Below are 27,272 nucleotides of genomic sequence, written 5' to 3'. Positions count from 1 at the left end.
TAAGCAGTTTCTAGTATTTGTTCTGCATAATGGAGGTCAGCCATGAAATATGCAACACAACGGAGAGGATTTCTGAACTAGTACACTGTGGTTCCTTCCCCATTTTTTTCACCATCTCTATTCAGAGTGAGGGTGCAAGGCTTTTTCTGGGTGTCAAAATGTGACATGCAGACAAAATTTCTGTCACCTCCCTTTTAATTATCTCCTTGTAAAGAGATGCATTTTGGTTTTTCAAAATATTTTACTCTTTTTTGGTAATTCAGTTTCTTTTCTATACTTACTGCATTTCGAAGGGAGATCACTGTGATGCACACCTTCTTTCCCACCTCCCCCACCCCTATTTTAGTAGTATTCAAAAATCCAGATATCTCTCCTTAGCTGTTTCCTTATAATGGCATATTTGTTCTTCTAGGATGCAAGAGAGATAAAGATGGTTATTACTGGATCACAGGTCGTATTGATGACATGCTGAATGTTTCTGGTAAGAGGAAGAGCTTTGTGGAACAAGAGTTGTTCCCTGAACTTTTTTTACTCCCTACTATATAATATAATAGCATTTTTAACATCAAGTCTTGCCATTTTGTATGAAATGTTTCCTCCTCATTGCTTGAAGCTGGGCCTAGCCATTACTGAAGAATATAAATTAGGACAAATAAGAAGATATCTAGAAGCCAATAATGATAATGATCCAGTCAATGTCAAGCAAAATTGAGCCAGTGGTTTTTGATGGATAGGCTTATTGTGTGCTTAAGAAGCTTCAAACAATGTTCAAGATTAGAAGCAAATGCTATGGTTCCTAAAAGGGGTTTTATGCATCTAATAGCGAAGTGGTGAGATATTAAGAAGCTACTTTATATTTCCCATAGATGATCTGTGTATCTAGAAATAGCCAATGTGGAATTAGAAATTTTTAATTTGTGAAATGCCAATTTATTATTTCGTATAATATTGAGTTTCTGTTGCCTGGTGTCAGATTGCCCTACTATAGAAATATCTGCTGTGGGATGGCACAGATTCATAAGTACATTGTACTGCATATGGAAATAAATTGCCGACAGTGGATTACTTTGCCTGCCATCTTGAGAATCTCTTTGCCCCGCCACTTCCAAGCTGCCTTTATTTGGATTCATTACATGCATAATAAGAGGCAGTAGATTCCATGTCATGAAGTCTGGCAGTTTATATATGCATATCAGATTTAATTAACCCTCTAGTTTTAGTCCTCACCCACATTTTTTTAATTATTTAAAGTTTAGTGTTCAGCCCTTTCCCACATTTTGTTGTTTTACAGTTTTGCACTGAAATGGATTTAATTGGCACAAAAATATTTTTTGTGACAGAAAGGTTAAATAAACAAAAACAGTCACTTCAACAACACTGCTACGTTCTGCTTGCAGGGCACTTATTGAGCACGGCAGAGGTTGAATCGGCTTTGGTGGAACACTCTGCTGTTTCAGAGGCAGCCGTGGTAAGCCACCCCCATCCAGTGAAAGGAGAGTGCCTCTACTGTTTTGTAACACTGAGGGATGGCCATGATTTCACAAAGAATTTGATTGATGAACTGAAGAAACAAGGTACGGGTGGTAGATGTTCTCATATTGCTTGAGGGATACACTGAGAGGGGTGCTTAAAAAAAATGAGGCCAAAGCTTTAGAAATTTTTTTGGATAGAGACGGGGCAGGATGTCACATCTGGAACGTAGGAAGCTGATCCCTACCTGGTTGCACTCTTTGTAAATTTAGACAAATGTTACCAAGTCTGATCAGCAGTACTTCTCCACAGTCTCCAACGAAGGCATTCTGTGTCATTTCTAACCTGGTCCTTTTAAGCTGAAGATGCTGGGTGTTGCACCTGGGACCTCTTTCTGGTGAAGATGTGCTCTGTCACTGAACAATGCATCTGCATATCAGTTCATTTGATATTGTGTCAGCTTGTACAAAAGAATTGAAATCCTGTGCTAGCTCACATAGTTTCCCTAGCTTAGAGAAGAGATAATCTATCAGTTTTCCTGTGACCATCTTGGGAAGAACACCTCCCTAACAATTGCCTTTGGCTGTCAGACTGGTTGGCAGAGTTTTCAAATAAACGGGTCATGTCTCAGCTTTGCCAGAACCTAAATTTAACTCTGCTGGCCTTGTTACTTCCCATTCTCTACTCTCTGTGCCAGCTGGCACCCAGTTTGAAGACATAAGGGTATGCTGTATGTCTCGTGAACAGGGTGTGAGTTTTGCAAATGTGATGAATGTGTAGCAGCCCTCCAGCAATGATTGACAGCAATGTTACTGGAGAACAGAGTGGGTTGGCATTGTTGGCTCTCCTGTGTCCTGCAGGTGTGCAGCAACCAAAACAAACAAAAACTAGGCTCAAACAGAGGTGCTAACATTTAGCACTGTCTGAGGTGCTTGACCTCAACAGTAGGTCACAGCAGAGTGCAGAAGCACAACTCAATATGCAATAAAGCACTGACCAACCTGAAATAAGGCTCAGACACAGTTGACGTCTTCCAAAGTCCTTGGAGGCTTTTATTTTCATGTAGAGTACTTAGAATTCACTAACCTTTTCTCCTGAACTGTAACATTAGAGCTGTCTGGAAAAGAATTAATCCCCCCCCCCCCATGAAATTATAAACCCCAGAATTCTGTAGTGGGATTTGGTGGTTAAAATGATGGTTAAAATGGTTTCACACTGCTATAATTATGTAGTATAGGTACATCTTGGGTTAGAGAGATAAGGAATATTGAAGTCCTTTCCCTTGTGAATTGTTTGCTGCAACTAAAATGTTTGTTATCTCACTTTCAGTTAGAGAAAAAATTGGACCTATTGCAACTCCTGATTATATTCAGAATGCACCTGGCCTACCCAAAACCCGTTCAGGTACAGTATGGATTTTGACTACAGGAAGCTTAGCTCCTGGTACATTGAATATCCTTTGTCTTATTATTAAGGTTGTTGCTGCCACCTGAAATTTCTATTTTCCTCTTCTTGGAATAAAGTAGTCTAATAATTTGGAAAGCTAATAAACATATCACTTGTGCCTTATAGTCCATATCTCAACATAGTTATAGAAAACAATAAGCATACCCTCCTGTTTCTGCTGTAGGCAAGGTAAAATTTCAAAAAAGGGAGAGCTGTCTTAATTTTGGCAGAAGAAATTCTAAACACACTGCAGAGCAGCAGCTTGGGAGTAAGACACGATGGCGGGTTATAGAACCGCCCATTTGGGGCGGTTTGGACCCGCCCCTTTCCCCGGAGTATTGGGGCCTCAGCGGCCAGAACGGCAGCTGCTGAGGCCCCGATCCGCTGCTTTTCAGGCTGCGGGGAAGCAGCAAAACGCCGCTTCCCCGCAGCCTGAAAAGGGGTGTCCCTGGGGCTTCAAACCCTAAGGACACCCCGCGGCGGCGGGGAGAAGAGAAAGGGGCTGCTTGGCCCCTTTCTCTTTTAGTCCGCTGGGCGCAGCCGTCTGAAGACTGCGCCCAGCGGACTAAACCAGGAAGGAGCTCAGAAACGGTGCTCCTTCCTGCTCCATGTTCAGGGCGCACTAAGCGCCCTGGCGCGAAGCAAGGACATCACGCCCGCGCCGCCCCATCTAGAGGCGGCGTGGCCGTGACGTCCTCACGGCGGCGGCCGTATGGAAGGGCCACTGCCGTTTAGTGTGTGACGAGCACGCACTAGGGTTAGGGCAGTGCGGAAGCACCGCCCTTTTGTAACCCTAGTGCGTGCTCGTCACGCACTAAACTGCCGGTGTGTAACCGGCCAATATGAGCATATTGTGTTCCAGCACACACTAGAGCTTGCTGCAGGTAGAACTCATGATCATAAAAAGTTATTTTTGTCTTACATGTTGACTCTGGTGGTGTTGGCCACATTTTACAGTATCTTATACCTGTGGAAGATCCAGACAAGCAAGAATTAATCCTCAAGTTAGAATTTCTCATATCTCCCAGGTCCAGAATGTTGCAGCACATACTCTTTAGTAAATCTTGTTCATTTAGTGAAGAGTATTAAATTGCCTGTGTCCTGAAATCCTGCATAATTACCTTAATGTTACTCTTCATCCATTTTTCCTTATGACCAAGGTGAAATTTGCTGTCATGTGACCATTTCTTTGCAGGTAAAATTATGCGGCGAGTATTAAGAAAGATTGCCAAAAATGACCGGGAGCTGGGAGATACCTCAACTGTGGCAGATCCAGCTGTTATAAACCACCTTTTCAACAACAGGTGTGAGACGATACTGTAGCTGGACTATCCTGGGGAAAAAACAACAGTAGTGCAGGAACTGGTGAGAAGATGACCCCATCCAGACAATGACTGTTTGTTCCTCAAGAGGAGAACTACCCTATACTGAGCTGAATATAAAATGCTATTAATGAAGAGAAGAAACTGGTGCTCCAAGGTCCAGTCCTCTCATGTTGTAGATATAGCTGTCTGTGCCTCTGGAGAACTGTGTACATTGTATTGTAGACCGATAATTGCATATTTGAAATTCCAGCCTCATTTGGTTCATACAGAATGGAAATATTTTAATTTTCATGAGTTTGTTTCATGAATTTTGTTTTATTTTTTTAAAAAAATTTCAATGTACAACAATGGACAGAGTTTAGAATGCATTGATAGTGGCATGAAAAATGGTTTTGCTTCTGAGCAGTCATTACAAGCCTTCAAAAGGTTTTGAGAACCAATAGACTGAGCAGTAAACCTCATGTTGAGGCAGAATTACTGGAATAAATCTTTTAGCAATCCAGCATTCATCATAGTTTATATTTTTTTAAAGTCTGCATAATATTTGGGCTTCATGTCATGAGAAATGGGGAAGTGTTTGGGGGAAATGGCCAATTACAGTATGCAGTTGTGTAAAGTTACTTTTCCGTGTGTTATCTCCACTGTATGTTAGGCTGAAATAGCTGTTAGTGGGGATAATTTCCCCACATATCCATGTGATTCAGCTTTATTAACATGTCTTTGTATCTATACATGATTGAAAGCTGAATTTTCACATGTGCTATTCTCTAGAGGAAAAACTGGTCCAGAGAGAGGTTTTTAATTTACTCTGGCGGTTTAGTGCAATGCCAATATGTTAAAAATAGGGATGAGGTATTTTTATTTGTGTTGGTTGAAAACTGAATGCTATAGATAATAAAGGAAAGTGGCATCCAGCAATTAAGTTACTGACTTCTTTATGTAACTATCTTAGTCATATAAAAAAGGGGATACATGAATGTTCTGTTTCCCACCTGTGGCTGTGGCGGCCAGAAAAAGTGTGGCTTCAATAATAAAAATCACTTTTCAGTTTATATTTTATAGACTTAGTTTACGTCCTCCATGTGATCATGGAATATGTGTGTGACAAAAAATGAACTGTGGTTCTTATGGAGGGGAAAAGGTGTCAATGGCATACAGACTACTCCGCTGAGGTGTCCTTTCTCGCAGTCCAATGACTATACAGGCGTCCCTCCCAATTCGCAGGGGACATGTTCTGGACCCCACCACAAATCCGGAAAAATGCAAATATTTGAGTCCCCACTGGTTACAATGATGGTGTGCTCCTGTGCACGCATGTTTGTCCTTCCCTGTTTGCAGTCCGTGAATGGGGAGGGCTGAGTGTATATTCATACTTCATAACCCACTAAATCATTGTGAAGGTTAATGAACTAGACTGCTTTAGTGCATTGTTGTTCATTGCAGCAGTAAATAATAAAAATTATCAGATCAGATATAGGTGGACATAATGTATGTAATGGTGGATCCCACAACCAAATAAACATGAATGACAGGAACAGGCTTCTTGTTCTAAGTAGTTTGTTAAGTTATGCAATTGTAGCACGTATTTCAGTGCTACTGGCCTGAAGATGCCTCTTCTCTGTAAGTTTTTTGTATCAGAAATAGCTTTTTATCTTTTATCATTACCAACAATTTTTAAAAAATGAATATTGCATTTGGCATTGGTGTTTTGCCCATTTAACTGTAAACTGAGAATGCTGAAGACATTGTCTCATGACTATACATCTCCCATTTCCTACCTGCTGTTAGTATTTGAAATGCACTTGTGTGAGGTCTGCAACATTGGTGTATATTTAACCTAATGTCCTACAGCATTAAATGTAGGCCAATGGCTTGCTATGTGCTGTTAACAGGAAATCCTATTTTTAATCTTGGTCTGACATATTGGTTCAGAAATTGATAGAAATCTGTTTTTAATTGAAGCAAATCAAAGAAATAAAACCTATAAAACAGTAACAGTTGGCTGAATTTTCATTTTCAAATGCATATTCTTTGGATTGTATCTTATAGCACCTGCCTCTTTTATTGTCTGTGTCATAAGGCGAGATAACAGCTAGTGGACTAAGCCCATTTATTAATCCTTTTGAAACTGGTTTTTTTTTACAGAAGAGTTGATTTGCCACACAGCATTTGATCTATCCTAAGTGTATATTTACGCCAAACAATTGAATTGGATGATTTCCCAGTAAGATGCGGAGTCCTTATTCAAATTCAGGACTAGGTATAATGATTACTAGACAATAAAGGTTCAGATTTTTCATTTGCCCACAAAGCTGTGCTAAACATCTTCACTCATGCACACTATGGCTAGAATTGCCATGCAATTGAAACCTGTACTAAATGAATAAATGGCTAAATACATAAATGGATGTTAAAGGAAAGTATGTTGACTCCTCCTATACACTAGTACTGAAAAACTCTTAAGGGGAGATAGGATCATTCTTGGACAAATGTCTGTCAAATTAAACTTTCAAATCTCTAGCTTCTTAACCATTTTTCATGGTCATGATTAAAACTTTACCTTTAGAATTCTGCTTCAGTGTCTCATGAGGTTTAGTTAGCTGAGGCCATCTGGTGGACATACAATGTACAGATGCATGGGAGAAAATAAATCGTTACATATCAAATCATGCTGTAAAGTCATCTCTGCAGGTTGTGTAACTGTATAAGACTTAGAATACATACTAATATATATGTTGAACATTACATCTTGTTTCTACACAACTTTAGATCAATCAAAGTTTTGCAGCGTGTTACTGCAGTTATCCAGGCAAAGAAGTAAAAATAATAAGCACCAAGTTTTTTTAAAAAAAGGTTTTCAGTATTTATAATGGTATTTATTTAGAAAATTAATTTAGGCTATTTGAATAAAGATGCTCTGGTACACCATTTTGGTCCATAATACTGTGCTCATAATTAAGTCAAGTTGCTTTTCTAAATCTCTCCTCTAAAAGCATGCATTCAATGTACAGCATCCTGTTATTTTTACCACAAAGGCCATGCTCAAGAAAAACACCAGTGTGTAGAGACAGACTGATATTTTTTTAAAAAAAATTGGAGCCAACAAAGATAAATGAATTTTATCTTTTTAAATCAGTGTGATAACAACATGGCAAGCTGCTGTTCCAAAAACAATTTGAAAAACAACTTGCCTATTCTTAAAATGACACATGGCTTGGTGCTGGAAATGACTGCACTCTTATCTTAAAAGTCAGCTAAACAAATCAAATTCCATCATCTGCTGTTACAGTGTGTTTGACATCAATATTGATTTGGGTTGTTTTATATATGCATGTTGAAAAGTTTTCTTGAAACATGAGCACACTTAGTTTCTTTCTTCAGTAGTGAAGCTGTTCACTTTCAGATATTAATCAAATGTAGCATAGCACAAAACAGTCTAGTTTTCAATCACTTCAAGTTAAAGGTGAAGTAATAGTGTTCCTTTATCATATACTAGGATATATGTGGCTATAAGTTTCCTTTAAAAGAAGTACCCTGCACAGTAACTTTATAGTGTTGTGTCCCTGTAGACAAGTACATAAACAGGATGTGCAGCAAAACATGGAAGTCTAGAACAAGTTCTCTTCCAGCCTCTTTGCAGCAGGATGCAAATACACCTTGAAAATGTAAAAAAACAAGTTCACACAATAATACAGTCTTGTGGTACAAAGCACTTGATGATGTATCTGCAGTCCTATGATACTGTAGGAAATGTTTTATCAGAGCATCAGCAGGTTGTCTGTGATGACGGCACAATAAAAGGGCACAAGATCCAGAAGAGGCATGTTTAACAAAGGTGCTCCAAACAGAAAGAGGATATCAATGAAGATCTACTGTAATTCAATATATTTTCTCTGAGATCAGGAAGGTACAGTTACTTAAAAAAATATCAGTGCAACTCTGCTGATTTGTATTTGAGGATTACATGTAAGAGGAGAGCTTCCGGTATAAATCTCATCTTCACTGCCCTTTGGCAATCAAGGCCTAAAAGGGGGAAAATCCATTTCCAAGTGCAGTGGAGATGTTACTGAGGTACTGATTTCATATCACATAGGGAGTATCTAGAACAGCTACTCCAGCTGCTACTCCACCATCTGCATGTTCTACTGCTTTTGTTCGCAAGAGATGGCCAACATGCTGGTTCATCACAAGGTCCTGACCATGTCTGCAAGAGAAAAACGCAAAGCAGAACTATGATCATTACTTTAATAACGTAATCAGATATGCTCCTCTTATTCTTTCATTTGAGAGCTACACCTATGTAACCTGTCCTGGGGACAGTAACCTCAGTTCACCAATCCTTATAGGTGTACCTTGGCTTAAGAGTTGTGCAGCAACAGGTACTAGCATTAAAGGCTTTTACAGTATTCATTAACAAAAAAAGGATATAATCGTTACTCCAGTTTTCCTGTTGTGCCTTACTGATTTTGTCACTGTTGAATGACCCAGTCTGCAGTGTCTCTCGTGTTCTTGATTCGTGTTTGAACATTGTGTTTGGTGGTCCCTATGTAGACTTGTTTGCAGCTGCAAGGAACACGAGAGACCCCCCCCCCCCATTAGAAAAGTCCAGCAAATAAAACCAATTTCTTACCTGATGTAAACTCCAAAAATTCCTAATTCAGACACACATTCTGATATTTTCAATGGACTGTGAGCCCTCAATAAGTAATTCAGTGTTGGAAGGGGTTTTATTTTGTCCATGAGAATGTAGGAGGTCCTCTCAGGACTGTCTTTAATTTTCTCCAAAGCTTGCTTCAGATCATCACCATAGAGATTGTTCCCTGTTAACACAGCAGCAGTTTCCGTAAGTCCAACTCAAGTCAAAGCAAAGAGATCTTGTAGCATCTTTGGGACTAAGGGGCTGTAAATACAGCCTCTAAGGGACAGCCTCCAGCTGCTGCTTTCCTAGCTGGGGCGGATCAGAGTCGCGGCAACTGATCCGGCCTTTCCAGTTCCTTTGTGCGCCCTGGAAAGAGCGCCATAGCTGCGGCACCACGGCTACATGGCACTCCTTTGGCACTGCATTGTATGGACACAGCGCCATAGGAGTGCCATGACACTGCATGCTGTGTGGAAAGGCACGCAGCATCAAGGCACCCTGGGGGGTGGAGTTGGGGCATGCATCATGCGGATGTGATGCCCCGACTCCGCCCCCAGGGCGGCCTGTCAGACTGGTCCGTACAGGGCATAACTGACAGAACTTGGTAGCATAAGCTTTTGTACAGTTAAATCTACTTCATCACACTTAAGTTTATGAAAATTTATGGTACCAACCTCTTCCTCTTAGTCTCAGAGGTGCTACGAGATCCCTTTGCATTCTGATCCAGATTAACACAGCTATGTCTTTGAACTCAAGTCAAAGCAGTTGATGAATAACGTTGTATGTTAGACCTCTGAAGCCAAACCCAGAAAGTACAGGATATAAAGGAAAGGAAATTGCTGACCACTGTAAGTGGCCAACAAGCTACTTGCTCTGATGATTCAGATACCATTTTCCTATGAGAAGAGGCATCAGATTAGGCTTCTCAGCAACGATCCTCCTGTTCAGGTATTTCTTAGCTATGGTTCTATGATCATATTTGGCCCAATTCTGTATTTCTGTTCCAAGTTGAAATATTCAACTACTAGAGTAATTGAATAGTGGGATTTACACCACTGTTGATATCCACAATATTTTATATATCAGCCAAATAATATACACCTTCTCATGGTAAATATAAACTTTGTTTGTGATATTCAGTTATGCAGGAAGGTTATTTCTAAAAAGCAAATTACATTTTTTCTAGAATAATGAACATGGTTTAAAATCTCTGTGTTCTTGTCAATTGCGTTGATCCCTTTGAGTTCATGCTATATAACAAAATCAGTTACCTCCTCCCTCCCGTTGTGGTTTTAACACAAACCGATCTGGGTCAGCAATAGCCATAGCAACCATCTTATCACCTTCGTCATCCTGCAGGATGAAAGAGAGGAAATGGTATCTCATTTGTAACATTAGTCATACCAAACTGGCAAATTTGGCTTCTTCGACATAATAAAAATGATTCAGGATGCTATAATTTATATGATACTAGGAGGTCTGCACTAAGCCATTTCCATGCCATTCCCCAACCCCATTTCTTGGTTCTTGTATTAATTGCTGGGCGGGGGGGGGGGCAGGGAGGAGCTTATTGTTATAGTCATTCAATGCAATGTTTTAAAACAATAAGTGAAACTTTTAAAAAGCATGTAGAGTATATTAAAACAGTAAAATGGGTTGGCAATCTAAGTTTAAGTACTGAAGTTTAAAAAATTCAAAACATAATCATCTTTCAACATGCAGAGGAAGATACTTTATTAACATAGTAAGTTGTATAATGCATGCCCTCTGATCTTTTACTTTATTCCATCTTGATATAAATCAAGGAGCCAGAGTGGTGTAGTGGTCTGAGTATTTGACAATGACTCTGGAGACCAGGATTTGATTCCGACTGGCCATGAAACCCACCAGATGGTCTTGGGAAAGTCACATGCTCTCAGCTCCAGGAAAAGGCAATGGCAAAACTCCTCTAAACAAATCTTTCCAAGAAATTCCCATGATAGATTTGTTCAGGTTGCCATAAATCAGAGATGACTTGAAGGCACACAACAACAACATAATATCAAATGCAAGGCTATGATAACTGCTACTCAATCCCATGATAACTGCTACTCAAACTTTGGTCCTCCAGGTGTTGACTTCAACTTCAGAAGCCCTAGCCAGTTAAGCCAATAATCAGGAATTCTGGGAGCTGAAATCCAAAACATCTGAATCACTAAAGTTTGGGAACCACTGTGCTACTGTAAGTAACTGCTACTTACCATCTCTAGAGAGTACAGCCCTGTGAACGTTGCTCTTAATCGACCAACTGCTTCTGGTTCATTTGGCAGAAATCTTTCTAGCATTCCTGGTCGACTCAGCTCCTGCTGAACTTTTTTGGTCCCAACAAGCTGTGTGGCAATATCTGGGCACTTCACTGCTCTAGACTTTTCCAGCAACAACCGGGCCTCCCAATTCTTTATGATGAAGAAAAAAAACCTCAGTCTAAGTGGTGACAAAGCAATATACAAGTGTGAAAGTGGCACTGGCTACAATCCAAAGTGTCATCTCATAGAATAGCTTTTCAGTTCTTCACTGGCAGTGGGACAAAGCCTCCCTCCCTTCTAATCACTAACCCATGAAATGTATATAAAACCAGAATAGAGAGGCTAAAACCCCTAGCTGAACATACCACTTCATGATCACTTGGAAGAGTGGAATTTTATGCTATAAGTTAAGCATGCTTGAGTGCAGACATGTATGTCACTGCACCTCAGAGCAGAAAGGAACACATCAAATTCTGTGGATATTTTCCAGAATATGCACTGAAGCAATAGTTAGAAGACATCAGCCCCCCTGTTACAAGTCAGCATTACTGTAAAGGTTTGGAAATAAACTTTTCCCTATATTAACTGGAAAATCTCTAAAGCACATTTTATTAGTGCAAATTCAGGAGTAAATTTCCCAAGCAGCTACACGGTGCATACATCTCTCATGTATCAGCTAGATATCTAATTAAAAATAATAATTGTAAGCCACTCTGATAGCCTTTAGGGCTGAAGGGCAGGGTATAAGTACTCTAATAAATAACAAATAAATATCTGTTCTTGTAACTGCTCTTGCAATCAGCAGTAGTGCTGACGTACTGGCTAGAACAAGCTAGGGAAAGATGTCTAAGTGCCACTCTCTTGCAGAATTCTTAACATACTTAGGCAACTGAAACATTTTTAGTGAAGTGAACTAATATGGGGTCAAGTTATTTCTGCTCAGGATAGTTTTAATTAAATATATGTAATGCTTCTATGTTGCATCTGTGGTTTTAGTTGCCTGAGGGCAGGGAACCGCCTAATTAAAAGATTGTATGTATAGCGCTGTGTAAATTTACAGCCCTTTATAAATAAAGGTTAAAAATAATAATAATAATTAGTTGCTCCTGCATGATTATGATTTTTTTAATTGTACACTGCTCTGACATTAGAACTTTACTGAGGATGGTATATAAACAAATATTCAAATAATCTGTGTTAGTATCTTACAGTTAGGTTTGTGAGACAGTAGTACTAACCTGTTTATTATAATTCTTTGGAACGTAACCTTCTCTATAGTATACCACTGCAACCTCTTCTCCATCTCTGGAATAAAGAATACAAAAAAGTAACCCATCTTTCTACTACTTTCATGCAATTTTCCCCACACAATTCACTCTAAACAGTTAGTATTAAAAATATAGTGTGTTCTGCAGATATTATAATGTGTTTCTGAACTTATCAGAGCATTGAGAAGCATTTCTGAAATGTTATTAGAAGGGACTACAACATATAAATGTTGTTAACTGGCCTCAATTAATGGAGAGGTCTTCCTCTCTTTCTACTGCTGTCTACCTTTCCTAGCCTCATTATCTTTTTTAGTGATTCATTTTTCCTTTTAATGTGGCCAAAGTACAACAGCCTCAGCTTTGTCGTCTTGACATCCAGGGAGAGTTCAGGCCTGATCTGTTCTAGAACCCATTTGTTTGTCTTCTTGGCCATCCTTAGTATTTTCAGCACTCTTCTCCATCACCACATCTCAAATGAGTGGTTTTCTATCAGCTTTCTTCACTGTCCACCTCTTACAGCCATATGTGGTGATAGGGCAACCTTGCTTGACCCTTTTGCCTATTTACTTTTTTTTTTTTTTACTTATCATCTTTATTTAACCGCTTGAAGCGTTTCATCTGTCATCTATTGTTTCTTCTTCTTTTTGGCCACAGATATCACCTTTCTGAATTCTTCTTTTACTGTTTCCTTGACCTCTGCTCTTAGCTCTTCTGGTTCCCGATCAACTAGGCTTAATAGTGTGAAATCTGTTTTTCACACTCTCTTTAAATTCTGTTGGAATGTTCTTCAGAGCATATTTTTGAATGGCGATTGAATTGGTGTTCTTCTTCAGCTTTACTCTAATTTTGGATATTAGGAGTTTGTGGTCTGCGCCTGGTCTCATTTTTGCTGCAAGAATGGAACTTCTCCATCTTCTGTTGCCTGTTAAGTAATCTATTGGGGCTTTGTTAACCATCCAATGCTGTCGATGTGTACAGTCTCTTCTCCGACTGTATGAAGAAGGTGTTTGCCTAACAAAACTCTTTATCAGTTGCTCTCCCGCTTCTTAAACTGAGCCCAGATCTTCCTACTGTTTTTGATTCTGCAAGTTACTGTTTTCTAAAAACTACATAAATCTATATAGAGATTATTACCTAATGGATTGAAATAAACAATTGGACTCCAGATTATGGATACATATACTAACTTCTTTCACTCATTCTTCAGTGAAGTTGGTAAAGTCCATAAAGTTTATGAAGCATCCCATGATCTCAGTTCAGTGCAAAAATGCACAACTGGAAATTTAGGAATTAAAATGTAATGGTGGTATTAAAACTTCAAAACAAGAAGCTTCATTTATGTCTTGACAGGCTAAATGCAACTGTTTTAAATCACAAGGAAACATACATTTCATCATAAATATGCCACATAATCAATGAACAGTTTAATACATACTGTATATACTCATGTATAAGTCTAGAAATTAAGGTTAAAAAATTGACCCCAAAAACTTGAGTCAACTTACCCACTGGTCAGTGTAAGTACTGTACTTTAACTCTTATTTTTTAAAAAGGAACCATCCCCTGGTGAAAGGCAAAAGTGTAATCTGTGTTGGAAGCACTGACTCAGCTCTGTTATCTCATCCATCTAGCCTTTAGTATAAGCATGAACAGTTATGCCTGCTGGAATTGTTCTTTGGCATTGTTCTCCTTTGCTTTGTTCTTTACATCCTTTGTTAGATGCTCCTAAGTTTTGCCCTCGACTTATCCACAGGTCATATCAAAATCCATAATTTTGGCCATAAAATCTGGCCTTGACTTATACATGAGGTTGACTTATAGTTGAGTATATACAGTATTAAGGTGGACAAACGAACATGCTCAAGCATCTGCTAATTCCTCAGCCTGTTGTTAGTATTGAAACAGATGCCAACACTAAAAATGGCACAAATATGAAACCATCCTTAAAGCTTCACACAGGTGATCCATCCATTAAACTATGACTGGTGCATTTAATTAAATTCACTGGCAAAAGTCTGGAGAATACTTACATGTGCAATCTCCTGTCACTGTTCAGAGATGCTTTTTCAAATACATCTTTAAAACCTCTTCGAATAACTCGAATATTCCTTTAAGAAATGGCAGACAAAAGTCACTGCACTTTAAACCAGATTTCTGTTATATGTGGGACTGTCCTTGAAGATACTCGGTATACCTCAGCTTGTTCAAAATGCAGCATGTATTTGGCACACATAAACAAGACTAAAAAGATGGATTCCAACTCGTTCCAGGTACAATTCAAGGTACTTGATTTAATCTATAAATCCTACATAGTTTGGCACTACTGTTTCTCAATTATTTTTAACAAAGGACTTCCAATGGTTCCTTCACCTTTTATAGATTTGATTGATAAGAGATGACTCCTTTTTAATGGTGCCTCAGTTCTGAACTTTCTCTCAAACATGCACGTTGGTAGCTGAGTCGTCTAGCTTTTAGGTGCCATATGAAGAGTATATTTAGATGACTTACTTAATTTTTGTTTTCACTATTTTATTGATATTTCATTAAGTTCAGTTTTATTAAATTTTATAATATAATGTAGTATCAATTACAATACACTCATTGTATCAATAGGAACTTTGTAATTCATGTGACTTCCACTGATTCAATGGGTCTATTACAAAGGGGACTAAACACTGGATTTGAACCCTTGACTGTTTTCTACTGAAAGATGTGATAGGAATGTTTTAAATAAGATTACAAGTGTTACCAAACAACGTCAAAAGAACTGACTAAGTGTCTGCTTTGAATTAGGCTGTTGCTAGGCTCTTAGTAACATACACATACACATTTTATATAACACAGAGATTTCTTTTTTTTAAATTGCATATTGTATAAATCATAAATTATATTTTTGGGACTTAAATTTAGTAGATTTTAACCCAAATCAGTGCTCAGCTTGTATCAGAAAGCCCCCTGCCCAAAGATTGTGAGATACAGCAGTATAACATTAAACATGGTGTGAAGGAAGTGGGTAGTAAAAGGTTTTACACCCACTCTCACAGTAACGAAGTTCACAGTCATTTAATGCATCAGAATGATGAGAGATTCAAGACAGACAAAAGGACTACATTACTACTTTGCATGGTGGAATACAATAGTTTGCGATGGTCATCAAATTGGGCAGTTTTAAAAGGGGCTTTAGATTATATCATCATGAAGGACAAGACTATTGATGGTTCAGTTATATATCCAGTATTGGAGAAAGTAGGTCTCTCAGTATTATATGCTTAAAAAAGAAAAAGGAGGAAGTAATTTAAGTAGCACACTTTAAGACTAAGTGATTTATTTCAGCAGGAGCTTTCATGAAATTCATCAGTCCCTCTGAAATCCACGAAAGCTCATGCTTTCAGTCTTTAAAGGAGCTGTTTTCCTCCTTCCTTTCTTTTTTATGCTGTAACAGAGTATGCTATCTCTGAAAGTTATCAATAGCTGCAGAGACAATTACCTCATCCAAAGTTCATTTTCTACACAGCGTTGATCAAAAATATTTCTCTGAGTCTCCTCAATCAGGAACATTACTACTGCTCTGAAACAAAAATAAAACATGTATCAGCATGGGCATTCTAGCAGCTTCCTTATGTTAAAATACATTTCAGTTTAAAACTTGCTATTATTTCCAAATTAGTGTCTGATAATGCAATCTTAAGTTTATAAGGAACATAGCCAAGGGGGCCTCAGAATGTCCAAGTATTTATTTATTTGATTTTATTCTGCTTTTCTCCAGAATAGGACTCAAATATAAATTAAAACAATAGCATCTAAAACAATATAAAGTAGAAAAACTTTTTGTACAAAAAGTACAAAAAGCATTAAACCACACAATTAAAACACTGCTTTTAAACCATTAAAAATTAAAACAATTAAAATACAGTACTTCAAATTTGCATAAAGTTTTAAAAACAGAACACTCAACTGCACATCACTCTACTCTGGTCAGCCAAGGCTGAAGGCCTGTTTAAACAAGAAGATCTTTGTCTGCTGGTGAAAGGAAAGCAGAGAGGGAGTTCCAAAGCCTAGGAGGAGCCACTGGGAAGGCTCTCTCCCATGTCTACACCTAACAAATCTGGGAAGATGGTGGAATGGAAAGCCCCCTGCCCAAAGACTGTGAGATTTAAACAGGCTCATATGGGGTGACAGAGGCTTTCAGGTAATCTGCACCTAAGCCATAAGGCTTTTCACTATATTATTTGACTAAAAGCTCTGTAAGGATAGCTCTTTGAACCAGCTTGAGAACTACGAATCTCGTAATAATATAATAAGAACTCTGGATTTTAAGGACAACTTAAAACTTTTGTATACCATGGAATAAACTTATATATGCATCAATTGTCTTTCCTCAAAATAGAGGAAAATATTCTGGAAACAACTGAAGCAATCAACACTTAAGCCCTGTTAGGACATTACTGAATCTATCTTTGTGAACATGCAATCAGGAGCTCAGTCACACTGTACAGCCTCCACTTCTGGTGATGTGCACTACACATTCCCTTGTTCTGAGCATTAAGGAGGTCTGTAGTATAATACTGTTACAGTGCTATTGCATCTTTTACTGAAGTCTTTCTTCTACAGCTTTCCTAGTTTATAAAGTTATATTATGTTGTATTCTTATATTTCATGACCTAAATCTAATTGTTAGAGCAGATCATTGAATTAATAGATATATGATAAATCAACACTTACATAAGTTCCAATGATTAAATGGGTCTATTCCAGTTGATTCTAATAATTAGATGTAGATGTAGTTTTAACCACTATTTTGTGAACTAATTAAAGACCTTTGGTTATATAAAAATTCATGATAAGACTGCATACTACTAACCACTTTAGAAATTATTATGCGTAGCAAATGTGGGAAAGAAAAATCAAGATAGCTTTCTGATTTCAAGAAAGTTGGAAAACATTTCTTACTGGAATAAATCTATGCAAGTAGAAATAGTACACTATCACTACTGAAGCATGTCTTGAATAAAAGTTTTGTTTGTTTTTGAGTATTTGTATGTCATATTTTATCGTTATTGTATACAATATATTTTAGTATGCTAATTGAAAATTACAAAACATATTCTGCGAGGGGACCAGTTAACTCAAACCATAGTAAATACATCCAGTTCCATATGCTCTACAGATCCAATCCTAGTAATAAATGCATTCCAACTTGTGCTTTAAAAAAAAAGTATTATTGTCTCTATCTTTCTTGCCATAAAAGATTTTACAGAGTGGAAGTTTATTAAAGAGCACAAAATATACCGTATTTTTACCTCCTAGTTTCTACAGATATTCGTTCTACATGTATCCTTTTCCTGGATTTACCTATTCTTATCTTCTGCTTCCCTCATTATTCTGTAAGTCTCAAAAAGCTGACCTCTGTCTCTGGATAATGTGTAACAACAGAAATACAGAAATGCAGACACAATTAAGACAGTTAAATTTAAATGAGAAAGAAAATACAATAAAGAGAAAATAGCACAGATGTATTCTTTATTAATTCATCTAGAAGTTTACATTAGATAAATAAATGCTCAGGAGCAACTTTCATGTTGATAAGAACACATACAGCTGTGTAAATTTTCTGGTAGTTCTCCTCACTTACCTATCTGAGCCATAGAGTTCCCAAGCTTTTGCAATCCCTATGGCAATCCCTTTGGATGGATTATTAGACAGTAATTTTGAGGCTTCCTTTGTCTTTCCCAAAACATTCAACACGTGCCTGTGATTAGAAGGAATATACACAGGTTATAGAGACTGAAGAACCAACCAAAAAGCATATTGTAAATAATGATTCACATAAGCTTTTGCCTGGAAAGTAAACACAAGTGGGAACAAATTACTACTCTTGTGCGTTTTGCAGTAAAAGCCACAATTCATATTTGTATGACATTATGAAAGACATATCTTTTATACTTGACTGTAGGTTCTGGAATGCCACAGATAACAGATAAAGGTGGTAGCCTTACCGATGTACTGCAGTCGTTCGAGATGTGAGACCTCCAAAGCTGGCAGCAATAGTGTTTATTTCAACTTGCTTTAAAGCCGGAAAGCCACCTGTACCACAGTCAAACATGTAATCAGAGCGATTGATTCCTAAAAACACTGTCTGAAGATGAGAAAAAGACGGCATAAGGGGTAGCAGCCATCATTCTAAAAAGAGATATTCTCTAATTCATTGTGAGTTGCAAGTCCTGAGAAGGGCTGTTAATAACATGGTGACTTGGAGATCTCTTATCAGCACGGTCACCATAAATCAAAGTTGGTTTGATGGCAATTAACAACAATAATTCAGTAGACAACAAATCAAGTGTATTTGTTTACCAACACTGGACATTTATCCACGATGAATTGTTTTGGAAATAATAAAATAGAGCTTTTCGGTGGCATACCAAGCAGAGGGTGGTGGATAAGGTCTGTCCCAGGTAAAGCAATTAGGGGCTACACTTAGATGCACCACTTTCTGAATGGCTCCTCCACTCAATGAATAAACAGTGAATGCTTCCCTCTAGATACCCCAGCTGCAGTAGCAATGGTCATGTTGACATACATTTCATGTTCTTGGTTTTCAGTTCTAACTACTAAGACATAAGTACATTATGTCTGCCTGATACTATAGGGAAGTAGTGGAGATAAAATAATTTTCTTTGTTTTACTAGTGTTGATGGTTTCTTCTGTTTTTATTCAAAAATTGGTATTCCTTACAATTCAGGACTTGTTAGCATTATTTGTAAGAAAAAATATTTAAAAAGTAAACTCATTTTGTAATTGTTTTCCTAATGACCTGTACTTTTAATATATCAAAGATGTTAATTTTATGCACAAACAAGTTATATATACCATTTCATATTCCTAAAGTAAAAAAAAAAGACTTTTAATTTCTAAAGAGTGCTAATCTTTTCTATGTCTTCAACATTTCAAGAAATTTTACAACTCTAATTCCTATTAACAATTTATATATCAATACAGGAGAGAGTGCTTGTAAATTACAGAATAATGCAAACTCCCTTCACTATTTAGTAAGAGGCCCTCTCACAGGATACCTGAGTCACTCCTTCTTTCAAAACTTGCTTGTAAATGTTAAAAAGCTGAGCAGTAAATTCATCCACTTTGAGTGTGCTAGGAAGAATAAGAGAGAAACAAAGATTACATATGTCAGATAGCATTCGCTTTTGCAGCGACAAAGCAAAGTAGTTATCAAAATTATATTTTACCTAAAACTTATTAAAATAGTACTTCTTGCCAAACACCAATGCTGTGACCTCACTAATAATGACATAGTCCAATATTCAGTGCTTAAACACACAGTACTGGTTAAAATCTTCATTAATTCTGGCAGAGGTCCATGAAGGGGCAACCCAAAAGGCCTGAGAGAGTAGGTGATGCAGCTGTCTTGGCACCTCCTTGCCAATTACTGACTGTTGGGTTGGGGCAGGGGAGAAACTGTGCTCAGAGTCATCTGGCTGTTGTTGTGCAACCTAGAGAAAAGTGTGGCACCAGGCAGCTGCCCCTCCATATCCACAGATTCGACTATCCACAGCTTGGAAATATTTTAAAAATATATAAATTCAAAAATGCAAACCTTGATGTTTATCAGCTTAAGACCAAGTGGATTCTGGCCTTTGTGTAAAAACTACTTGTTCTATGAAATCAAGAGAACGTATTTCCACATAAATCTGAGACTCAGTCCAGGACTATACAAGGTAATTCTAAATCCCACACTTGAAGCTACTTGAAAGTACTTACTTGAAGTAAGCTCTATAAAACTTGTGAATAGATATGTATATGATTATACTGAAGGGAAAAAGAGACTAATAAGTACAAGGCAAGAAGCAGCCTGTTTGACTTTCAGAGTTTTAGACAAGATAACTTTAGATACTTTATGTGTAAGAAACTGCAATAAGACTATACCAAATAACTATATGATACACTTTGAATTTCCTGGAGAAGATTTTACCATTTACGTAAATAATTACTTCCTAAAAGGAATAATATTTGTAAAACTATAAAGCTCGTTCTTTGTTTGTAAAACTTATATGATACTACGTCAAGAGAAGATACCAAACAGGCATTTGAGTATATCGTCTCTTCATTAGAAAAACAGGAATAATGTATCTTTCAACAGTCTCTTATAAAGTATCATCCCAGTGTGTTAGAAATACAATAAATGTTAGAAAATGTTGCCAGTGTTGTATCCAGTTTATTGGACTTGAGTATGTCAATTCAACAGTCCCATTTGTAGTTAACAGCAGTAATGACAACAGTACAGTCAGTGATTCTCAATGAAGAGCAACATTCTTATTTAAACTGGAGACAAATAATAAAATAAGCAGTTTATCTAAGTTTTTGTTCTGGCCACACAGTATTTTGTTTAGGCAAGTATTGTTAATTTAAGGTATTTAACATTAAGCAGAACAATTCCCCTTTATATTTACACAAAGTATTTATAGCATTCCTAAGGACTTTACTATATCCACAATATACTTCACATCATTTTAGGTATCCAAGAAATGATCTACCCACCCTGAGTCAGATGTTATGGAGTACAAATACCCAAGTTAATTACATCTTACCTGTACTATGGTAAATAGAAAAATACCTTTAGTGCTACATTTTTCCTTAAAGATATCATGTGCTTTTAACAGCTGTATGACAGTCAGAAAGTCTACAGATGGGGGTTTGCCTAGCACCCAGATTCAGCAACAAAAGGGGAAAAATCACCTTTTGCATGTCTAAATGCCATGAAATCTCAAAAGCCACAATATAGTGGCTGGTACTGTGTTAGGGAAATATACTGTACATGTTTACCCTTCCCTTACAGGGGCATATGTCCTTTTTTGGGGTGCTGTTCTGGTTGGTACTTGTTCACCCCTCTGAAATGCCCTAAGCCTCCCCACTCAGACTACTGAACATGTTCTGAAGCCTCTCACATGACCATTCCCTGCTTCATGGGAAGTGGGAAGGATCACAGAAACATCTCCCCATAGCCAGACATGAAATGATGACATCAGTGCTAAGATCCTCCAGAATTCTCAGTGTTCCTGTAATCAATGTGTGTCTAGTTATGGGGATGTACCCAAATGCTTCTGTGATCTTGCCCGCTCCCCATGAAACAATAAATGACTGTGCAGGTGACTTCAAAAGCTGTTCAGTTACTTGAGGGGGAGTGTTATATGGCTCAGACTAGCATAGGCCAGCATGAGTAGCTATTATAATATGCTGAGCCATGCAGGATTGCAGCCAATGTATTAATACTTCACACAGCTTTTGAGGACACCAAGAGGGAATATGGAAGGAAATCCCATGTGCGTTTACATAACAGTAGGCAAGTAAAAGGTACAGCGTTCATTTTCCTACCATCTATGGACAACTAGATAGATACAAATCAAGTGTAATTTATCAGCGTATATTCAGGAATGCAGACTGACAGTTGGAATTAGATCAGTACTAGTACAATCAAGAATTATATCCATGAATAACGGAAAGTTTTAATTCCAAGTACTATATTAAACAAATACATACCTGGCAAGAGTGCGCTCTAGGAATTCTGTATCTTGGCTAACTTTATCTACCAGCTGATTAAAGTCTTGTTGAACTGAATAGGCTTGCTTAAGCAAATCACTTGGTACTGCAGATGGGAGCAGTGTAAAAGGAGCAAAATTCACCACCTGTTAATAAGAGTGCAGCAATGTCACAACCATTCATTCCCTCCTCATAACAATTCAGTTTAAGCCCATTCAAACCATCAGCACATACAGGATGAATATAGAGCAAGCAGAACTATACCTACAGTAATTTGCAACTTGACGTAGGTTAGAGGAGAACAGTTTCCATGAATAACAGAAGCTCCAAAGAAAAGGATAAAGGAAACAGGACTAACCAAAAGGAGCACAAATTTCAAGGAGTACTGCAGAACACTGACAGCCATGCTGGACCACTTGTGCACTGCCAGATTGTTTCACATGAACACACATTTTACATGTAGTTTTTGATCTTTCAGTAGCATGAAAAAATGCTTTTGTTTAAACAGGAATTTGGCCTTGATCTCTTTTCTCTGCTGCTCTGCATTTTAAACTGTGTTTTAATGAAATTATATAATAATAATTATAATAATAATTTATTTCTATTTCCCGCCTCTCCCTGCAGATCGAGGCGGGATTACAGCAGTCAGCAAATTTCAACAATAAAAACATATTTCAACAATATTAAGTACATAGCATAAAAATATATATACATTACTATCAATACAATACAGCTGATCGACTCTCCGTAAAAAAACATACAGTACTGACAGAGGTGAGAATTTTACAGCAGGTTTGGTGGGTAGGCTCGCCGGAAGTTTAAATGGACTACATTTAAAATATTTTTATGTGCTCTTATTTCATTTTTACATGGTTTCATATTATTTCTTATGTTGATATTTTTGTCTGTGGATTTTATTGTTGTTAGGAGCATATTATATCCTGGAAAGGAAGAATATAAATGCAGATACATCATTGCAATGGTAGTATAATGTTAGGAGGTTACCAAGAAGTCTGGTTATGCCATGGCTTTCCTCACAGTATTGCGACTTATTCTTGCTAGTGGAACAAAATTTAGTTTTGAGCTTACATCAGATGCATTTGGGTCATCTTTGGTTCTCATTAGAACCCCTTCAAGGAGTGCTGCATCCACGGCAATTGGAGCCACATACTGAATAAGCTGGACATTACGCAAAATGTCTTTCCAAAGAGTAGTCATTGTGAAGACTATGCAAGTAGTCACAAGGCTGAAAACAATGGGGAAAAAGCACAATTGTTTATTTAATGTACTTAAGATATTTAAAAGCATAGATAGATAGATAGATAGATAGATAGATAGATAGATAGATATTGATTTTTAGGGCACAGCCCTGAACATATGGCTTTAAACATATGGCTCTGCCAACATGGCAACTTCTAGATGTGTTGCATTATATCTTTCATCATCTTCCCTCAACATGTTCAGCTGGTTAGATGATGTTACAGCTGGTGTTATAGCTGGATCGTGCTGAGTTGGAGTACATGCATTGTCAGGTTAAATGCATAAGTTAAACCTTACTGTGAAGAATTCCATAAGGCATGTTAAACAGCATAGATATTCAAAACTAGCAGCACAAAAACACAGTTGGGGAAATACAGCTAGGGAAAGGTTAGTTTTTTAAGACCCACGCTGTAACATTCATGCATAATTCTGCTGGAATGGAGGTGGCAGTCCCACCCCTGGAAGGTGGAAGTTCCACCGCAGAAGTCCCACCCTCGGCATCAGGTAACACTTGGTGCTGGAAAATCTTTTCATTTGGACACTTGGTCCTAAAAGGTTCGCAATCACTGGCTTAGACAGTGGCATCACGGGGGGCGGGGGGGATTCCACCAGATGACATCTAAGGGGGGGTGACACCACTTCTGCTCAAACATCTATATTTTGGCGGAAACATTGTGGCATTTGCCTGTATCTCTTTAAAATGCTTTTAGAGATGGTGGGTGTGAGCTGAACCTCAGTAGGAGAAGAAAGGAGGGGTCCTAGAATTGTTTAAAATTAAAATTTCTAAAATTTCAGTGGTATATGACAATTATGATTTATGAGTAACATTAGTGCAGAAAAAATTACTAATGACTGTATGGTGTGAAATGGGAAGAGGAGGTCAATGAGGGGGGGTGACACTATGAGTGACCGCACTGGGTGACACCAACCCTAGGGACGTCACTACTTCTCACATTTATATAATTATATATAAAAATCACCATAAATGTAAGGAATTGTTTGGGCAGATAAATACTGTAATGAAAATTAGGGGTTCAGTTCAACTCTTATATCCAGACTCCCGAATAGTTATTTGTTTCATTCCCCTTTGTAGGTCTAAATATTCTCAAGATAACAGATCCTTTCTGATCTTGGAAGCTAAGCAGGGTCAGGGCTGGTTACTACTTGGAAGGGAGACTGCTAAGGAATGTCAAGTGCTTCAGCTCGTATTTCAGCAGAAGACATTTCAGTATTCCTTGTCTAACAAAACCCTATGAAATTCGTGGGGTCACTGTAACCTGAAAGGCAACTGAAAGTACAAACATACACATGCTACTTTTCAAGAATCCTAAGTGCTATATAGAAGACCCCCACAGAGGAGATTAGCCCAACAAATACCAAGGTGAGAATCCTGTGTTCTATTTTACTTTATGGCCAATATGGCTACCCCTGGATATGAAGATACTGCATTTTAGCCACTGCAGGGAAATCCTTAAGAGGGAGCCAAGAGACTGGGACTTTACTCCTTGAGGTTTCTACCTCCAACAAAGGTTGTTTAAAAAAAAATTGGCATGTTTTGCCTAAACAGCACCAAAGGTTTCCCTAATGCAACAGCATGGAGGCTTCTTGAGAAATTCAATGTTCTCTGTGTATAAAAGGAGACAGTGGCCTGGAGGCAACCTGATGTCAAAGGAAGCAATGGAATTTAAATTTTATTTCCTGGGCTTTATGACCATTAATCTCCCAAACACCACAGGAGAAGAAGTGGCCTACCTCATGGATATCTCCATGCCATCTTGACTGAAAACAACATCATCTCCACAAAATGCAGGCCTGTGACTCTTAACAATGTCATAATTTTCTTTCTCCTATATGATTTTTAACACCTTTGCCTGATGAAGAAGCCAGTGCAGCTCCAAAAGTTTGCAACGTGTATTTTGTGCATTTTGGTTGGCCCAATAAAGGTATTGCTATCTTGTGGATTTGGGATGTTATTATTATTCAGTTTAACCTAGGGGAACTTGCTTCCAAATAAACATGCAGACATGTGCTGCAAATCATGCAAAGCCACTTTGAACTTCACAGTTGAACAGGGATACGAACCTTAAGTCCCCACATCTGACTCCCAAACATGTTCTTCTGTGCTACCACACTAATTCATTTTAAACTGAAAGAACAGGAATTTGTCTACCAATCTACCATGACTGTGATAATCTTAAACATGTTCTTAAGAATTGTGGCTCACAGATCATCTCTTTTCCTAAAGAAGCTGTGCTGAGTTCATTGTACTGAAACACATGGAAAATATCTACTGTTGAAAAAGAGATAAAATAAGAGTATTGTAGGTAAAATTAGATATTTGTGATCACTGAAGAGCAGAATTAACAGATACCCCACAATCCCATTACCAAACTTCACATTTATTTGGGAACTAAGCTTCTCCAAGTCTGAAAAATTATATGTATCACTATCTTTTGTTATAAAGGTGTAATTTTCTATTGAAATCCTTGAGAACAACAACAAAGGTTAGGAATTAACTTTATGAAAGTATTTCCTTCCATCTATCCTCCTAATGCATATAAAGCGCAGCTCACATTCTGTTGCTTATTTGTGTGAACAAAGCTGCAATGCAAATGCTACTTGGTCATCAGTTTATAAACAGGGTCCTTTTGTAACAACTGCTTGACTATGTCTGCATAACCTGCAGCCAGAAATCAACAATGTGAGGGTGGCTCCCAGAATGCAGTGAGACATCTATGTTTGTACACATTACACAGATTAACAGTTTTATGGAGGCGGGATAATGTATGGCTATAAGAATTGTTTCAAACAGTCTATCCGATTCCAATTATTTTTTTAACGCAGTTCTAAATACGGATAGCGGTTGTACCTCTTGGGTTGTGCCTCTGTGGTTCATTAGCAATGAGGTATGAATATGAAGCATGTTAATGTACCAAGAAAGAGAGTAATTAATCCCTAAGGGCATGGTTCTTGACAATTTAATTCGTAACAGCAATCACATGTTCTGTGACGCAGTGTCCAAAGACGGCCATTTACCTGTAACAACCGCAATGACAACTGTCATTTGGTGGAAAGGGCGCTATAAGCAAACATTATTCAAGTTATTCTTTAACAGACTTTGAACTATTTAGCTGCTAGGCCACTTACTTACCTCTCCTTACCAGGGGCTTTTTCTAAATGTAAGCATCGAGGGGGGAAATCTCTTCCTCAGTCCTTTGCAAGGCATGCTGGGAGAAAGACAGATGTCTGTGTACATTCCTATAATGAATGCTGAAAGAGAGCCCCCCCAAATGACTGTCAAAGGGGTCTCTTATGCCTTTGGATGAAATCACTGTCACCAAAGGACAGGTTTAACTTTCCCTTAGTTTCTGTAGGATTGTATTTGAATCGTTCAGGCAAAAGGTGTTTGGGGATGTAAGGAAGAAGAAGAAAAGGTCTCAAGATGTCAGAGACAAGGAAGTAAACGCTGAGTCACTGGAGTCCTGCCTCCAACACAAATAGGTTAATTCATCAACGATTAAGCAGTTTCAGGCCGCTTTAACTGCCCTGGCTCAGTGCTAGGGAATCCTGGGAGGCATCAGAGTTCTCTGAGAGACAAGGCTAAGTCTCACAAAACTACACTTCCCAGGATTCCCTAGCACTGAGCCAGGGCAGTTAAAGCGGCCTGAAACTGGATTACTTCTGAAGTGTGATTTGGACCCTTGAAGCCACACAACAACGCAACTAGTAATAAAAAACAAAGCCTCGACGCAATTAATGAATAAAATTAAACGATGATTGTAAAAGAAGAGCAGTTAATGCTAACAAACGATCGCAAGCGCTCCCTTCTCGCTCCCAATCTGCCAGGGAAGGAGGCGAGGGCGATCTGCCCCCCGTCCGCCATTTTTAAACATCCGGGTACCTGGAGCCACTCAAGCGAAAGCCCCCAGCCCTTGATCGCGCCGATCTCTTCAGCGCCGAAGAACCCGGTGGCTTCTCACACATTGGCTACCCTTCCAGCCTATCAACGGGCTGAGGCGTTGATTGACAG

General features: G+C 38.2%; 2 protein-coding genes across 9 annotated transcripts in view; one reads left to right on the top strand and one right to left on the bottom strand.

The window, feature by feature from the left end:
- Positions 1 to 5,293, top strand: part of LOC149315803 (acetyl-coenzyme A synthetase, cytoplasmic-like) — a 62,039-nt gene extending 56,746 nt beyond the window's left edge. For all 5 annotated transcript variants that reach the window (XM_089514122.1, XM_089514121.1, XM_089514120.1 and 2 more), the window contains 4 exons: positions 413 to 481; positions 1,398 to 1,574; positions 2,800 to 2,874; positions 4,112 to 5,293. In XM_089514122.1, the coding sequence (XP_089370248.1) occupies positions 413 to 481; positions 1,398 to 1,574; positions 2,800 to 2,874; positions 4,112 to 4,239 (449 nt within the window). In that variant the 3' untranslated portion in view covers positions 4,240 to 5,293. The remainder of the gene's footprint in view (positions 1 to 412; positions 482 to 1,397; positions 1,575 to 2,799; positions 2,875 to 4,111) is intronic.
- Positions 5,294 to 6,197: 904 nt separating this feature from the next.
- Positions 6,198 to 27,205, bottom strand: LOC149315802 (glutathione synthetase-like). Of its 4 annotated transcripts, none has more exons than XM_089514127.1 (14): positions 27,144 to 27,205; positions 23,072 to 23,228; positions 21,983 to 22,128; positions 19,504 to 19,579; positions 18,430 to 18,569; positions 18,066 to 18,182; positions 17,786 to 17,845; positions 15,921 to 16,001; positions 14,464 to 14,541; positions 12,404 to 12,470; positions 11,121 to 11,315; positions 10,152 to 10,233; positions 8,872 to 9,061; positions 6,198 to 8,445 (listed from the first exon to the last, which is right to left on the bottom strand). In XM_089514127.1, the coding sequence occupies exons 2-14, from the start codon at positions 23,198 to 23,200 to the stop codon at positions 8,322 to 8,324; spliced, it is 1,485 nt and encodes a 494-aa protein (XP_089370253.1). In that variant the 5' UTR covers positions 23,201 to 23,228; positions 27,144 to 27,205; the 3' UTR covers positions 6,198 to 8,321. The 4 variants fall into 4 exon arrangements, with proteins under 4 accessions (XP_089370253.1, XP_089370252.1, XP_089370249.1 ...); XM_089514126.1 differs by lacking the exon at positions 27,144 to 27,205 and adding an exon at positions 26,394 to 26,784; XM_089514123.1 differs by lacking the exon at positions 27,144 to 27,205 and adding an exon at positions 26,404 to 26,784.
- Positions 27,206 to 27,272: the final 67 nt, after the last annotated feature.

Source organism: Sceloporus occidentalis, unplaced genomic scaffold, assembly GCF_023333645.1.
Source record: "Sceloporus occidentalis isolate IW3139 unplaced genomic scaffold, rSceOcc1.0.p SCAF_3, whole genome shotgun sequence".
NCBI classification, from domain to species: Eukaryota; Metazoa; Chordata; class Lepidosauria; order Squamata; family Phrynosomatidae; genus Sceloporus; species Sceloporus occidentalis.
Note: the sequence above shows the minus strand (reverse complement) of the source record. Positions and strands in the feature narration are given on the sequence as shown.

Coding starts and splice junctions, on each gene's coding strand:
- LOC149315802 (XM_089514123.1), bottom strand. CDS start 26,498: ATGTACACAGACATCTGTCTTTCTCCCAGCATGCCTTGCAAAGGACTG. Junction 19,580..21,982: donor CTAGAGCGCACTCTTGCCAG/GTATGTATTTGT, acceptor TATTCTTCCTAG/CACACTCAAAGTGGATGAAT. Junction 9,062..10,151: donor ACCACAACGGGAGGGAGGAG/GTAACTGATTTT, acceptor CTGTGTTAACAG/GGAACAATCTCTATGGTGAT.